The following is a 17970-nucleotide window of genomic DNA, read 5'->3' as shown; positions in this document are numbered from 1 at the left end:
TACATCTGTGAAATAACTCTAATTTAACTGCCAAGGCCAACTATAATGAACTATTTATAACTTGTTTTTCAACTTAAACTTATCACCCCCTGCCCAATTTTTGTAGTCTCTATATGTGTATAATTTGTATTAATTCATAGCCTTTAATGTATAAAAATATATTTGATTTGGTTATGTAAATAATTGATCTGCCTTTTATTTATTTTAGGATTTTAAATAATAAACAGTAGTAGAATTGTACATCATGTTTCTTTGTACCTCAGTGCATGGCAAGTACTTGTGAAAATCTGATTGATACTGAATTGCAGATGTTAGTAAACAAGCAGTGTAATGTTTGATATAATAAATTTATTCTCTGACAGTAAAATTGCAGGAATGGTTATAAAAAAGACACACAGTTTGTTGTAAAAATGTGCAATTTATTATGCTGTTGTGAAAAACAATTTTATTTAGGAACACATATGCGAATTTGACTTAAATCTGTGATTGGCAGTTTCCATAAAACTTGTTCTATTATTATGATTTTTCCTTCAGATAGATTCCACAACATGCACTGAAAAATAAATGATGATTAAATAAAATCATACCAGTTGTGTAACAGTACAATTAATTGTCAATAAAACTTTGCAGTATTAAATCCAACAAACTAGACAGTTGAAGTACTTCTAAAAGTTAGAAATAAAAAAAAAAAAACTATATAGTGTGAGTGATATTAAATAAGGGTGATCTAGTTTGTTACACAGATGGGTCCTTGATAGAGGGCAGATCTGGCTATGGGGTGTAGAGTTCATCTCCCAGAACAGCTCTCGGCAAAATATAAGCTACTCTAGCTTTTGCTAATATCGTATACCAGAATTTACTTCAAAGGCTGGTATGGCAAAATGTTGACTTTATCCATTGTAGCTAGTCGTAATTCAGTACGTCTCAGCTGGTTTCCTGGACATGTCGGTTTTAAGGGCAATGAACTTGCTAACAAATTAGTGAGAAATGGCTCAAAGAAGCACTTTCTTTGACCTGAACTGGCTTGTGGTATAAGCAAGTCAACTGCCTACTAAAATATTAGAAAATGGTTCAGAGATAAGCACTGCTATTGGTGGCAGAGTCTCTCTGGGCAATCATTTGGCTCATTAAAGACACTAATACATCCAGTTCACAAACTGGTTGATGAAGCTAACAAAGACCTTCTGATAAAGGTCATTTCCCTCATTACTAGACATAATCAATTCAAAAAATACTTGCATACCTTAGGACTCAGTACTGAACACCCTAGGAATAGACTATGTAATCAGCTGGAGAAGACTGCTAACACATTATTTTGGATTGTGAGAAGCTTGAGGTTAGGAAAAGAACCCTACTTGGAAGCTCAACGACAAATACGACGTCAGCATTGGGCAGAAGCTTTTGGATCTTGTTAAAGGTACAGAAGTAGTCGGTTCTAACAGCAAAACTTGGGGTGCGCAATAAGTTTAGATTGACATGTTGGAAGCTAAGACTCCTTTATCTCTTCCTCTTCAATCTAATAGAGTGTGATTTAGTAAATAAAAGACTTTCATTGAGACATTCTTAGTTAAATCCTATTTGTTTTTAGAATTATATTTATTGATAGCTGCATTATTAATGTATAGCTCTTTTGCTTGAGTGAACTGTTCCCTTTAATTTAGCATAGTTTACTAGTATTTTGAATGAACAGTATAATATATTTAACATTCATTTGGTAATGACTTGTACCTATCAAGTTCTTTACAGCTATAGAAGCTTGATTTGCATCGGTTTATATTTATTCCTATTATTTACGACCCATCTCTGAGCTAGCCACCATATTTTTCCTGGTGAAGGTAACGATCTGCAGGATTAGCCTTTCTCAGGCTGTGACTGCATAGCAAAAAATGGCCTCATGATGAACACATTCATAGGTAGTAGTGTCAATTCCTAAACTTTGCAAGAAACTTCTCGGAGCCTTCTTGCTTGCCAAGACGTCCTTGCTTTGCTTGGATAGAGATCACCTGAGGAGGCTCTCCTTACTGGACATGGCTGCTTCAAGAGTAATTTGACAAAGATAGGTTTCTATAACAATGAACCACTATGTCATCTTTGCAGCCAGGAAACAAACTGAGCATATCCTCTTTGAAGTTTTAGCGCTGGCATCTAAGAGGTAAAAACAACCAGACTTGGAGCCACCGTTCTACAACTCGTGGGAGAAACCAAGTTAAGGCTCCCAATATATTTATGAAAGATACAATACCTGCAATAATTTTTACATTTCTAATTAAATTTTGAAAAATCACAAAAATACTTTTTAGTTCTGACATAAAACGGAACTATTATTGAAGTTTCTAGTTAACTTTTGTTTCAACTTGGATGAAACCTCTTCGAGACTTTTGACTTTAACTAAATTCTCATTAAAAAAACTGCCCTAACCCTCCCAAAAATTGTTTTCATACAGTCAAAATCTTTCCTCTAAAGTTACTACTGTCTTTGTCTTCTCTACTACACATGTTCCACATACATGTCTAATATGACTAATGAGCTATCAAAACACAATGTTCTTAAAATTAATACAAAATACAATTTAATGTAAAGTAATAATTATATTGTTTATAAAGGGTAAATTGTATGAATATTGAAGAAGCTATGGAGAGGAAAACCATTATAACCAGATTGTTATCAAACCTGCTATAAACTTACCCAGATAAGAAAATTCACTGGTTGAAACCTGCTTTACATTTGCATTTTCCACTGCAGTAGCACTTGACTGAGCCGCCTGAGGAAACATAAAGTGTTAAAATCAATTTTAAAACTAAAATGTGAGAACTGAGAAATGATACAGTTGTATTTATTATTTACTTGAGGCTTCAGTTTGTCAGCATATTTTATAATAGTATTTTGACAATATTGATAATGTGCTTCAGCATATCTTTGAAATAAGGTAATTTTTTCAAAACTTGAGGAATCACAAAACAAAGCAAACACTATCAACATTTAATTTGTAATAACTACATTATAGAAATTCCATTAATAGTAGTAGATCCTGTTGTGGTTCAATATAATGAAAACGACCATATTATACCAAATGAACAAAAGTAAAAAAACCATTGATTTGTACTAATTTTACCAATTAACTGGGATAAACTGCCCCTAATCTGGGACACATGCCACCAAGTCACCAGTTAGAATCTTCTTTAGACACTTCTTTGTCAAAAGAAATTTAATTTGTTGCCTCCATCCCTGTATAAGCCCAGCTTCCGACTGCTCAATATTCAGCTCTCAACACTTGTCCCTAAAATGGACGATCCAATGTTGCAAATTGCCCAGGAAAATAGTTCTACAACTTTCATGAATCTTCACATTTGCTTGGAACATATCTATTCCTAATATAGTACATCTAAAATCAACTCACTCATGGAACACATCTTGGGTTACTCAAAGAGTGTGCCAGAAGAGATTTGTTTTGTTGTCTGTTCTTGTTTAGCTTCCATTTCCAACCAGTTTATTTTAGCACTCACCACTAGTTCTTAATGCGAAACATCTTCCTACGCTACATGTTTACAATGGCATATTGCTATAAAAACGTAATATACTCTTACAGACCACACAAGCAGACAAAAAAAAAACTTTAAAATAAATTTTACCGTGAAAAGATAGACGAGTCTGTCAGATCGTCTTAGCAAGGTAAGTGTAGTAGTAGAGTTTAGCCTCCTACACTTGCTGGGATGGTACTCGAAGAGAGAGTAAAGCTCTAAATCAGGAGTACTCAAATGAAGACTAAACTCTATTACCAAATTTTATCAATAATCCATTTGATATCTTTTATATCAGATAGGCTGCAAAGGGGTTAACTCGATAAATATAACAAATAATAATAATATAAACTTCAAACTAAATAACAATAAATAAATAGAGTAATATTTAATATAAATATTTTTCATATTTAAACAATAAATATTATAAATTAATAAATACAAACTCAACAATCAACAAGAATATAAATTAGACAGCATTTACTAGGAACCCCTCTTTGAGAAAAGAAAGAAGCAAATGAAAAATTTATCATCAGATAGGATATATTTCAACAAAGCTGGCAGATTCATGTTGCATCTGTGCAGTGAGTAACGAAGACAGTCGACAGGCAAATTTTACACTATGATACAAGCTATTAATAAATAGAATCATGTGATTTTCCACGCCCCAAAACATTAACCCTCTGAGTGTTTTGTGTTGGATTTTTGACAGTTATGCAATGCCATAGTTTTCTACCGACATTACCTGTTGTCAATAGTGATATCGTGATGATTAGAATATTATGCAATTTAAAACATCTAGACTATTTGGTGACTGTATAATGTCTTCTGTCTGTTGAAAAAATAGCAGTTTTATTTATTCTTTGTTTTGTAGGACATCAGCTGCGCCAGTTCATTGTGACACTAGAACATTGTGACTAACCTTTGTTCATATGTTCGAACAATCGTCTAGTAGAAGAACGTACAAGTGGAGTTGTTGGAGTACAATTCTCTAACAAGGGCACAAGATTTTGTACAGTTTCCATCAGCAACAAAAGAAGCACTTATCACTTCCCATAAGGGGCACATAAGGAATGTTTTTGGAACTTACAACACTACTGCAGGCCCCTAATGACCCGAAAAGAAGAAAGTGTGTTAGTGGTTTTCCCTCAAAACTAGACTGAAAACAAGGTTTTTGTTCAATGTTTAGAATTTATTTTTGATGTTTTCTATTCAAAGTGTAAAAAAGGTGTGTAATATATATATTTATATACGCACTTATTTTTGGTTTTTGATCTTTTAAAAATGTTTTTCTTAAACACCGCAAAAGTCACAAAAATGGCAAATCACTCCTGGGGTCTTTAATACAACACTCAGAGGGTTAAAGTATTTACAAAACTTCTTCTCCAAGCTGTGTCATACACTTTTGATGTATCAAAGAATACAGTGGCTATTTCCTTTGATTAAAAGAGTTAAGAATTGCTGACTCCACGGCAGTTAGATAGTCGGGAGTTGACTCTGTACAATGATGATGTTATGTCTGAGAAAAGTCACTAAAGAAAAGTGAAGTCTCTTTATACTGTGTTTCATCCAAGATTTCAGAATCTTTGGACAGTAAAAATCTTTTTTTATATTCAAACAAGACAAGTTTAATTTTATTCAGTACTAAACAATCAAGAGCAAAATTACAATCAAACATCTTTAAAAATAATGACAAAACCAATCAGTATATACAAAAATGTTAGTTCTTGAAATAAAAGAGAATTTCAACAGGGACTGCCATGTAGACTTTGTTTTAAATAAGATGTCAATTGGTTAGTGTGTATTGAGACTAATGTCAAGATTTTGCAGTATTGAAATTAGTACAATTGAATAAAATCTGAAAAACTTTCATTACATTTCAAAATCTTTTAAAAAGACATTTTATGAAGTCTTCTTGTTATTCAGTTGAGAAATTTTTCATCAGAATGTAAACTCATGAGGAATGTAAACTCAATGAAATGGTTTACATGTGCACATGGAATAAGAATTATTTGAATTAGAACCTTTGTACTTCATTATTAAACTCATAATAAAAACAATAAAGCTACACTCATTATCTTTCAGTGGCAAGACAGGCAAATTCTTAATTTAATAATGAAATCAAGACAAAAATTTAATCCATTATACAAATATTTAATGTTGGCTATAACAAGTTTTAGGCATGACTGACCAGCTGGACACATTGAAGGTTCCTGTTCTTGTGCACCATGAGCTCGAACACTCTGTGTAGGAGATATTTGTGATATATTCTCAGTGTTCTTTAATTTCCTCTCCCGTATACTGCATGTGCTCCTGGAGCTGATGCTGTCAGCTGTTCCCGGGGGCGTCAGCTGCTCCATGGTAGGACAGCGCCACAGAAAGATTGCTCCATCAGCGCTCGTGCTGACAATAGTGCGCAGGTCAGGACTAAATCTCACCCCGGTGATAACCCCTGCGTGACCCACACCGACATGAGTAGTGATACCTTCCTTATACTTCCACACCTGAAAAGAGGTTATTCTTATTCTCAAATCTATTTGCACTTTAAAATTAATTCCACCAATGGTTACTGTTTAAACAAGATATAAACTTCTAAAAACATTGTTAAATAAATAATTAGGTAATCATGTCCTAAGACTAATATATTGTAGTATGCCAATCAAGTTTATTCATTTCAAAATTAATTATTAATCTACCAAACTGTTAGTGCAAGCTCCATACCACACAAGACCCTGGATTTAACGGTGTACTTGAATTAATTTCCTAAAATCAGTATATATACATTAATATTCCAATAATTGCAATTCTGTGATGATTTATATAGCAATAATAGGACTATTTTATAAAACCATAAAAAAACTTGAAACTACTGATTACATTAACTTTACAGTGTGAGATAAGAGCAGTTCATCATGCTTAAGTACATTCGTTCAATCATTTAAAAATTAAATAAATAAAGGCCCAGTTCATTTAATACTACAATATAATTTTCTAGTTATCTTTTAAATTACTGTAAATTTATATCCCAAAAAAAGAAAAAGAAACGTCCTATCTGACTTGTACACATTGTTAATATCTCACAAAGGACCGCAATATAAAATAAATATTTGTATCTCATGTAACAGCTGACTGTTTATGAAACTACTGAACCTCCAAAAACTTTAATCAAATGGTTATGTGTGTGATATATTATACTACAGCAGACAAAATCTTGTCCCAGAGAGCGTCTCCCAATGGGCAGATGTGAAACATTTTCAATTTTGATATAGAGTTAGTAAGAATGAGGTTAGTTTTTAACTAATGGGAGAGACTTCACAAAACGTTCAACCACAATCACATTGCAGGTTAAGAGCCAGTTGTACACGCATCTGGATTGTAGACCCATGAAAACAATGTTTAAACTAATGCATTTTTAGTTGTGGAGTTCTGAAAAATGTCTCAAATATAGTTAATACATATCTAAGCGCTTTTTAGGTTTATCAATATTTTAAAGGTTTTCAAACAAAAAATTCTTAAAATTTTGTGTATATCACAAAGTAACTTCATTGCATATACTGATAGGTTACTGAAAAATGTCATATGATTGACCTTCAAAATATTGATTATTTGTTTAATAATTGGTTTATTCTGTGTTTTTCTCATTCCAAACATGGTTTCCCATAAAACTAATGCAGCCAGGGTCACTCTCTTAACAGACAGAAATCAGGACTCCCAATGGAGCAGTATTACCATTTTCAGTACCGACGTAAAGCTAGTACAGGTAAAGTTTCACACCACATTTCAATGCTTTGGGTCAACTCGTTCTGATACTTCTTGTGCATACCGACAGACAGAAATTAGATTTTGTTCATCAGCAACTGGCAGGAGAAGTTTCGCTGAATGCTCAGCAATAAATATAAATACATGACATTAGTGCTTCTAGCAAACAATACTTATGTTGTATCATTGATTTCTAATTTTGAATATGCTAGTTTAAACACAAAATTTAAGTTAAATATACGTATTTACATTTCAAAATTATTATAAGGCTTCATAAATAAAATTAAAAGTGCTCCATAAGGAAATGACTCCAAATTAAGGGTTCCACACCACTGATTTTAAATTATTCAATAGTAACTACTGAAATCTTTTAAGATAATCGAAATGCTGCGATATACTGCATATAAATTGATTTTCAACTGTTTGTTCTCCAAATTTAGGCCTGTTCTAGTTAAGTATCCAATTATTCTTAAGTGGATCCAGAGAATGGGAACACCTACTCCTACCAGAGTTAAAATTACTACTTCCACATCAATTGACTGTGTATGTACAAATCGGTACACAAAAGAATTGGAAGTTGTGGTCGTTCTCAATATGCAACCTCAAAATTTCATCTCCAATCACAACCCAATCAGGTCAGGTCATTCAACACTTCCATGAAGAGAGTCTTCAACACATAAAGTACCTTCTAGCAGACAATCACTGGCTCCAAGTCCATAATGACACAAATTTTGACTGAACCTACAACGATTTTTACAACTCATTGTATGCATGTATAGAGATAGCCTGCCTAAAAAAAGAGAGAGAGAAAAGAAATATTGAAATGTGTATGACAAAAAGAGGCACTTTTGCTAAAGCTAGTCTATCTGCAACCTCTCACTAAATTTGAACTGACAGGAGATAATAAAGACAACGCAATTTGCACTGATGCAAAGAAAAAGGATGACAAAATTAAAATCTGTGCAAAGCAAGCTACTATAGAATACATAGAAATACCTCAAAACAAATCAAAAGCTAAGTAGGCTATGATAAACAAAGACAGAAAAAAGGACAGAGAGAGCCTCAGATTCAGCTGAGTGTGAACAGAAAGTTACTGAACGATCCTCTTAAAGTAGCAGGACAACTAAATAACTACTTCATATGCTCTACTGATGACGCACTAGTTAAAGACTGCCACAGTCAAACCAGTTACGTTCAAATGCAATCAATATCTCTCAGTACTATCAGCATTAAAATTTTTCCATGGTACATACATCGGCAAAAGCTCTAGATTTCGAAACTGGGATTGAGTTTTAGTATGAGACTGATCTTTTACTGAGAAAATTTCCTCTCAAAAATCCCAATCTTATTAAGGAGAAAGATAAAAAAAGTTATTTAGTCCAGAGTTATTTAAGCCCCATCTCGAAAATCATGCATCTAGTGATAAATTAAAGGTAAAAAATCTAATTGAGACTTTATTTTTTTGTTATATTTATAACACAAAATCTCAAATAATATAAAGGCTCTGGTATTTAGTAGGTTTTCAGTTTATTTTTGTAAAAATAAATGAACAAATACAAAGTTTTAAACTACTATAAGAATGTTTCATCACCTTTTCCTGAAATCTTTTTAGTCTCAAGATGTCCGTCGTCAAAGCACCATATAACATATTAGATTCCTTTCTCCAAACGTTTTAAAATTTGTATCTAAAATTAATGTTATGTATCTGTTTTACCGACAATGTACTACATCTGAATCACAAATATTCATTGCATTCAGTAATGTTGGGTTGAAGCAAATGGCTATTGTACATCACAATTCAATCTCATGAACACATAGACATGAAAATAAAACAACTGACCAACCCAAAGGACATCTAAATGTGCCGAATTATTGGACATACTGGATTGGTACATGACGAGATTATATAAACTGAACTGTAATTCACTTTTGTGTGTAAATCCTTGAAGCAGGAAACAGCACACAGTCCACCAGTATACTTTTTACACAAATAAAATAATTACCTCACGATTTTTGTTTTGTTATCACAGATTTTTTTCTTTTATTTGTCACTTTTACATTCTCAGTTGCTAAACACATTCTGGGAAGTGTCTCTCTTTCAGACATAAAGAATCTTCCACTGATGGACTTTCCTTATTTGCAGCAACACTATTGCCCAAATGCTCCCTAATTAATGTTTGTATTAATAATTGTGTAAACTCGTAACAGGTCATATTGTCCCCAATTTTGATATGAAGGACGTAAGCGTTAAAGAATCATCTGTTTAGCAAGTGTATGAATTCTACCTTATACCACTTTTGACCCTCCCTTTTTACAGCTTCTTGAAAAAGCATCTACTTTACTCGGTCTACTTCTCCTATCAAACTCTTATTTCTTTGTTAAAAATATAATATTATTTACGATGGTTGATTTGAAAAAGAAAAAACAAGATTTAGGACATTTATCATCATTATGTCTTATAAGGACAGAACACAAGTCCTAATAAGACAATGACATAATGATGTCCTTCAAGGAGATTGGCATCTATCCTTTCTGCAGATCTAAAAAGGTTTAATACATCGGATTAAGCAAGCATAAATCAATAGTGATGAACTTGCTAAAGTCAAGTAAATTAACAACTGAATAAGTTGTACATAATCAAATGTATGTCTGAGTTCAATAAAACCATAGAATCACAAACCTTAGATTGTACAATACTGGTGCACTACACTTAACATGCTATCTGCACCCACACAAGATGAAGGACTGACAAATATATCAGTAGCGGTACAGATGGAAGAATAAACTATAAACTGTACAGTACCAGTGCACTACACTTAACATGCTATCTGCACACACACAAGATGAAGGACTGACAAATATATCAGTAGCGGTACAGATGGAAGAATAAACTATAAACTGTACAGTACCAGTGCACTACACTTAACATGCTATCTGCACTCACACAAGATGAAGGACTGACAAATATATCAGTAGCGGTACAGATGGAAGAATAAACTATAAACTGTACAGTACCAGTGCACTACACTTAACATGCTATCTGCACTCACACAAGATGAAGGACTGACAAATATATCAGTAGCGGTACAGATGGAAGAATAAACTATAAACTGTACAGTACCAGTGCACTACACTTAACATGCTATCTGCACACACACAAGATGAAGGACTGACAAATATATCAGTAGCGGTACAGATGGAAGAATAAACTATAAACTGTACAGTACCAGTGCACTACACTTAACATGCTATCTGCACCCACACAAGATGAAGGACTGACAAATATATCAGTAGCGGTACAGATGGAAGAATAAACTATAAACTGTACAGTACCAGTGCACTACACTTAACATGCTATCTGCACTCACACAAGATGAAGGACTGACAAATATATCAGTAGCGGTACAGATGGAAGAATAAACTATAAACTGTACAGTACCAGTGCACTACACTTAACATGCTATCTGCACTCACACAAGATGAAGGACTGACAAATATATCAGTAGCGGTACAGATGGAAGAATAAACTATAAACTGTACAGTACCAGTGCACTACACTTAACATGCTATCTGCACATACACAAGATGAAGGACTGACAAATATATCAGTAGCGGTACAGATGGAAGAATAAACTATAAACTGTACAGTACCAGTGCACTACACTTAACATGCTATCTGCACTCACACAAGATGAAGGACTGACAAATATATCAGTAGCGGTACAGATGGAAGAATAAACTATAAACTGTACAGTACCAGTGCACTACACTTAACATGCTATCTGCACTCACACAAGATGAAGGACTGACAAATATATCAGTAGCGGTACAGATGGAAGAATAAACTATAAACTGTACAGTACCAGTGCACTACACTTAACATGCTATCTGCACTCACACAAGATGAAGGACTGACAAATATATCAGTAGCGGTACAGATGGAAGAATAAACTATAAACTGTACAGTACCAGTGCACTACACTTAACATGCTATCTGCACTCACACAAGATGAAGGACTGACAAATATATCAGTAGCGGTACAGATGGAAGAATAAACTATAAACTGTACAGTACCAGTGCACTACACTTAACATGCTATCTGCACTCACACAAGATGAAGGACTGACAAATATATCAGTAGCGGTACAGATGGAAGAATAAACTATAAACTGTACAGTAACCAGTGCACTACACTTAACATGCTATCTGCACTCACACAAGATGAAGGACTGACAAATATATCAGTAGCGGTACAGATGGAAGAATAAACTATAAACTGTACAGTACCAGTGCACTACACTTAACATGCTATCTGCACTCACACAAGATGAAGGACTGACAAATATATCAGTAGCGGTACAGATGGAAGAATAAACTATAAACTGTACAGTACCAGTGCACTACACTTAACATGCTATCTGCACTCACACAAGATGAAGGACTGACAAATATATCAGTAGCGGTACAGATTGAAGAATAAACTATAAACTGTACAGTACCAGTGCACTACACTTAACATGCTATCCTCATACTCTCTGTGAAACTGTAAGATTTTTTTCATTGCCAATAGGTTTTGTGTCATTAATTAGAAGACTTACAAATAATTCTTAGCTAGTACCAATGCTTTATCACAGATATCCTCCTTCAAATTCACCTTTAAAATAAGTACTTCAGAAATCAGAAATTGGTTTATTCATATGTGTGTACAGCTTACAATGAATAGTTTCAAATACAAATACTATGGCTATATTAACAAACTAAAACTAAAACAATGTTACATACACACACACACAAATATAACATAAGATAAATAATACTTTAAAATAATACAATAAATAAGCCATACAAACACTCCCACTTAAAAACATATATTACCTAATACGTAACTACTCTTAAGATTCTGTTACTGAGTAAGGTGATAAATTAATCAAATTAGGTGTTTCAAGTTGACTATGGCAATAATTCAAGCTTTAATAAGATATGTTACTTTTTATATGTACTGTGGTATTATGTGATCTCTTTAACAATCATACAATTTAGTGTGTTTGTAGATAATTCGTGACCTTATAAAATACACGGTAGAAGTATACCACACCATGTGTCATAACAAGCTTCACTTAGGTTGCATGAAAAATTTCAAACCTCTAGCTCATTTCATTCATAAAATGTTCTGCAGAGAGAGACTGACATCCAAAAAAAAGGTGACACAGATTCATGATCCATGATCTATCCCGTCATTCTTGTAGACATTAAGTTACAAGCAAACTTTAAAGTCTACCTATAAAATATATTTTACCATAATCATTTAGATTTGTGTTCATTAATTTAAGTTCCATATCAGTGTTTAAATAATAAAAGCCTACACCCCAAGTTAATATAAAATTATATTGTTTGTGTTGGGATAGCTAGGCTACATGTGTTAATATGTCAAATGTTTGAATCTCTTATGGGTGTATTGAGTTTGTTTACAAAGTTATTCATTCATCTATTTTCTCGTTGCTATCATAGTTAACACATTCACTGTGCCTCCTCATTTTGACAACTTTCTTACACTGCCGGCCATTTCAATGATTTTTTAAATAAATATAATTTTTTAACCAATTATAACAAAATTTTGTTACGTTGGTGGACAATTGGTTTATAAGTGGTGTTATAAAAAAAAATAATTATGGAACTTACATTTTTTCAAAGCTGAGTTCTTTTTCTTCCTACACAAATGCTCATGCATAAATATTTGAAAACAGAAAGTCTTTTTTTAAAACATAAAAATATAGTGTTTTTGTAAAAAGGTTGACCAAAAAACATCACCATGTACTAGTCTATAACATAAATGTATTTCTCATTAATATTAGCTGTATTCAGTATTTTAATTCCTGTCACTACAGCTACAAATATTTACAATTGAAATCAACTCATGTTTAAATTTTTTTTATCATAGAGCCCTAATCCTTCTAAACAATCATCTACTACTAAGTTCTACAACAATCATCAAAATCTTGATCAGAAGCTGGAAGTACAGAAAAAAACTGTAAAATTCTGTAATAAACCATTTATTTATAAAAACACAAGGGTACAAGTTTTAATTACTATTGTTCTGAAATTTGTTTTTTTGAGTAAAAAACAATGTCAGCAAGTCCAGCAGTAGTAAAATCAGGATCATTATCTGTGTCATCTGGGAATAAATCTTCACTTTCACTATCACTTGAAAACCTGAGTAACTCTTCTAGCACTTGATTGCCTTCAATATTGCCATGATTTATTTGTTTTCTTCATAAAACAATCTGTGTAAACTAAAGTAATAGCAAGAAAATCAATAATAATGCAGATGACGAATTAGCAGAACGATAGCAGAATGATCCATACGGCCGCCGTGACCGCGACGTGTTCGTAACAAACCACTTTTTACGATATTCCAGGTGACTGCCAACAACATTTCATAGATCATAAACTATTGAGTAAGAAATAAAAAGATGGAAATAGCGAATGACTATCAATGCCGAAGTCTAAATACGTTTAAATGTATTTTTATTACTGTAACAGTCGGTGCTGTCAAAAGACGTTGTCGGCAGTCTAAAGAATTCCATGCGCGGCGTCAAATGATGTTGTCGGCAGTGAAAGTGTTAAAACCAATGTAAAATTATTCAGTAATGCTCAGCAAAATTCTAAGGAATGACATGCACCATCAGTGAACTCAGTGGTCTTCATATAGAAATGAAGCTTCATGCACAATTTCAAGTCTATAGGTCGGTTAGTTTTCGAGATATTTTGCAGACAGACAGACAGACGGTAATGAAACTTTCCAGGCCCACAAGTGATAGGCTTCACTAAAGGTCAGCCAGTTAACATTTGTCTCATTCTCACAATGCTTCAAACCCGGACAAAAATAACGTACAGTACAGTCTTTATATTAAGGCAGATAGATTGAAATCCCTTTCTTGCCATGGAGATTAAAATTAACTTGATTACATGCTCTTTGTGAATCAATCATAGAATTACATCTAAAACATAGATAACAAAAAAAACTTAATTCAAAGTATAAAACTAGTTTGTCAACTATTCCATATATTCCCTTCATCGTGAATGGGAATAAAGATTTCTGATAACTCGATCTATCTAAACTATGAGTATTCACACAAACAAACACGTTTACTACACTACTTAGTTATTTGATTTTTCATGAAAACTATATACAGTTTAAATTTGTTTTTTCTACCTTAATAATTTGATCACTTCCTCCAGTAGCAAAGTGTTTTCCATTTGCTGTAATATCAAGTGTGTTGAGAGCTGACGATTTTGAACCTTCTACTTCTCTTATGAGAGAGCCATCAAATATTTCCCAGTAACCAATCATTCTGTTTGTTCCACAAGTGATTACTTGGCAACTACTAGGGTGGTAGCGCACACACATGAACAAAGTTGAGGAGAAGAGAATGGCTAGTCTTGAGCCACTTCTAGAACACACAAGAAAATGTGAAAACATTGTTAAAATAGTGGAATATTGGAGATGAAGCTTTAGGATGAAACACTGAGATTTTATCGAAATGACAAGTTTGGCTTGATGTGCTCAAAACATGAAGCTGGAGAAACAAAAGATAGTAATAAATACTATACAGGGATTATTTAAAATATACAATGAACTAACAAAGAAACTTCAGTTAGTTCTCCGGCTGAGTCTGAAAAAGGAGGTAGATTTGGTGACAACTGAAATATCATTAATTTATTCCTATGGGGTTTACATGTACTCAATATCTTGAAAATAGTTTGAGATACAAAAACTTGGGAAATGTTATAAGCATTCTACAATACTGTATTTCTTATCTAGCTTTATAAATAACACAGTTTGGAATTTATATAAAGTTTAAATGGCTCTCATAATGGAAGGAAATTACGTACTAAGCTAAAGGCATGAACTTAGCCAAGATATTTATAAAATTAATTTTTGTACGAAGTTAACACTTGGGATTTATTTGGGAAATTTATGGGTAATATAAATATAAATATATATATATATATATATACATTAAACTGTATAAATGTATATATACAGGCGGAGCAAGTACTTTTTGTGATTCAATGTTTATTGAAATTAAATAAGGCTATTGCCATTTATACAGTTTAATGTAAATAAAAGTCGTTTGACAAGTATTTGGTCTTCCGATCATATGTTAGTTTGCTTATTTAAACGCATATGTGACAGATACGCCCAAATACAAAATAAATTGAATCGGAAAAAGTAAGCGCTCTGTGGTGTAATGGTAGCACATTCACCCGGCAAGTGAGAGAGATCTGGGTTCGACTCCCGGCGGAGCAAGTACTTTTTGTGATTCAATGTTTGTTGAAATTATATATATATATATATATGTGTGTGTGTGTATAAAAAATAAAGACATAAGCACTAAACAAGTCACAATTGAAAAATTATCAGTTATTTGTTGCTCATAGCTTGTGGAAGCGAATTTTTAAAGTGATCGTGCTTATTTATACATTAACGGATTTCATTGTAAGAAGTACCATTGGAATTGTTATAAAAATGTCAAAATACTTGGTATCTTGTAAATAGTTTATAACTGATGTAATACAGCTGATGCCTATCTAAAGATATAATATTTGCTGTGGTTGAGCTCACTTGGAATTGTAGTTCTTCAAATAGTTGGTGTCTAATAGGTTTTTATAACTATACTGGTCTTTTTGTTATGTACTTCAAAAATTTTCAATATAAACACCATTTTTTTAATATTAAATAAAATGACTAGGAATACATTCAATAACACAGGGTATTAAATTAACTTATGGAAATAAAATTATATCAAAATAAAACACATAGACTATTGAAACATACAAATCAAAATTACACAACAGTAATATTGTGCTTAAAATTTAACAAACATAATTTAAAAATTCATTTACTTTATAGTATGTTTTTTAAAGTAACAGATCCTTAACATTATATCTGAATGCATTTGAATATATTCCTTAACATGCTGACTGTTGCAGATGTTCTTGAGTACTCGCTGTCTCTTATGAGAATAGTTTATTGAACCTTGAATGTAATTTATTGGAAACTAGTTTTAACCTAGTATTATGATTATGTAAAGAATTTTCATCACAAAGGCTAATATATACTCTTAATAGGTGTTTAAAAATTATTAGACTTGGTACAGTAAAAACTGTAGGTTCATTAAAGATAGACTTACAAGAAGTCTTCCAAGATGTAATGCCATTATGCGTAAACAATTTTCTGAATATTAAAAAGTTTATATACAAATATGAAATTGTATTTACTTAAAAATTGTATGTCTGATAACCTCCAGAAATTCAAGCCATATTGGGGAATCAAATATAAATAGGTATTTGAAAATATACTAAGTTTAACTTTCTTGAAATAGTTTCAATGCATTTAATCCTATTTAATTGCAAACAAAGTCCTAGACCCAACAATTTAGCGCTTACCCTAATAGAAAATCTCTGATTAGCAAATTCTAAATCACTTAAAGAATGATTTATTGTTTGAGAAATACAAAATTTACCCAAGATCTTTTTAAATTTCAGTCCATTTGCTTCAAACCATTTCTTTAATTCAGTTATGGCTTCATTGATTTACCCTTTTTCACTATTTTATTAAAAAAATGTAATCATATCATATGTATAACATATTATATTGTTTGATGACTTGTGGAACCCAATGTTTAGTAATTTAGATTTAACATTATTTTTACACGTGACTGTCCTTCAAGATCATCATCCAAGATAGCTACGTTTTGCCAAATTTTGTATTATCTCTTCAAATATTTTAAAGAAAATATTTTAAATTTACCGCACTAAGAGCTCTATAAATAATAGATAATAATTATATTTAAAGTTAAATTTCACACGAGATATTTCAAAAACTGAATACTCACCAGTAGTATACAGATCATGAAGTACCACCATGGATGACATTTTCTAATCTACAGTAAAAACTAGCAATATTATAGTTTGAGATAATATTTTAAAAATGGACATTTTCATTCTTTAAGTAACACTCATCCCAGCAGACTATATTAAGAGTTTTTCAAAGTTACATCTACTTTATTTTTTTAATTTTCTTTATTAATCTACCTTGAATGTACAAATGCATTAGCCAAATAAATTTATCATCATGTCTAACATTAATCCAAACTGGCCATGATTTATGTTGGTATTTAAAATATCATCTTTAGATTTAATTAAAAATGAAGTATGATAATTATTAAATATGAGGGAACAGTTTTCTAATGTTTACAGTTCTGTTTATAAGAGCTTTTTAGGTTGGAAGAAGGTGTACCGATTTGAGTAATTTAAGTTATAAAAAGAGTAACACTACAAGTTACTAAACAGTACAGTAACACTAGTCTTACTCAATATTCCAAATGATGCATGTTCCATCAGTGCTGGCTGTCACTGCCTCTTTGTTGGTATTGCTGACGTCTATTGAAGAGACAGGACCTTTGTGTTCCTTCAGCACAAACTGGAGTGTCTGCATGGATGGTTTCACATCCCACACTCTAACCTATATAACAAATACGGTTCAAAATAAAAATTAATTTTGTGAGAAAGTGTTAAATCTTTGATAACTGGATTCTATTAAATTGTATATTTTTTATTTTATTTTTTTATTTATTTATTTATTTTTTTCAAGGAGAGGCCGATCCCCTTTCAATCCTTATTTAGTCC

The 17970-nt window shown here is 32.3% G+C and overlaps 1 protein-coding gene across 1 annotated transcript in view; it reads right to left on the bottom strand.

Moving 5' to 3' along the window:
* Nucleotides 1-398: 398 nt before the first annotated feature.
* Nucleotides 399-17970, bottom strand: part of LOC124371113 (cilia- and flagella-associated protein 52-like) — a gene marked incomplete at its 5' end in the record, with an annotated part of 44481 nt that continues 26909 nt past the window's right edge. Inside the window, 5 exons of the mRNA XM_046829427.1 lie at nucleotides 399-553; nucleotides 2686-2761; nucleotides 5710-6022; nucleotides 14492-14729; nucleotides 17655-17806. Coding sequence (XP_046685383.1) covers nucleotides 2700-2761; nucleotides 5710-6022; nucleotides 14492-14729; nucleotides 17655-17806 — 765 coding nt within the window. The remainder of the gene's footprint in view (nucleotides 554-2685; nucleotides 2762-5709; nucleotides 6023-14491; nucleotides 14730-17654; nucleotides 17807-17970) is intronic.

The sequence above is a fragment of the Homalodisca vitripennis genome, unplaced genomic scaffold, assembly GCF_021130785.1.
Source record: "Homalodisca vitripennis isolate AUS2020 unplaced genomic scaffold, UT_GWSS_2.1 ScUCBcl_909;HRSCAF=3852, whole genome shotgun sequence".
Lineage (NCBI taxonomy): Eukaryota > Metazoa > Arthropoda > Insecta > Hemiptera > Cicadellidae > Homalodisca > Homalodisca vitripennis.
This window is presented reverse-complemented; position numbering and strand designations above follow the sequence as displayed.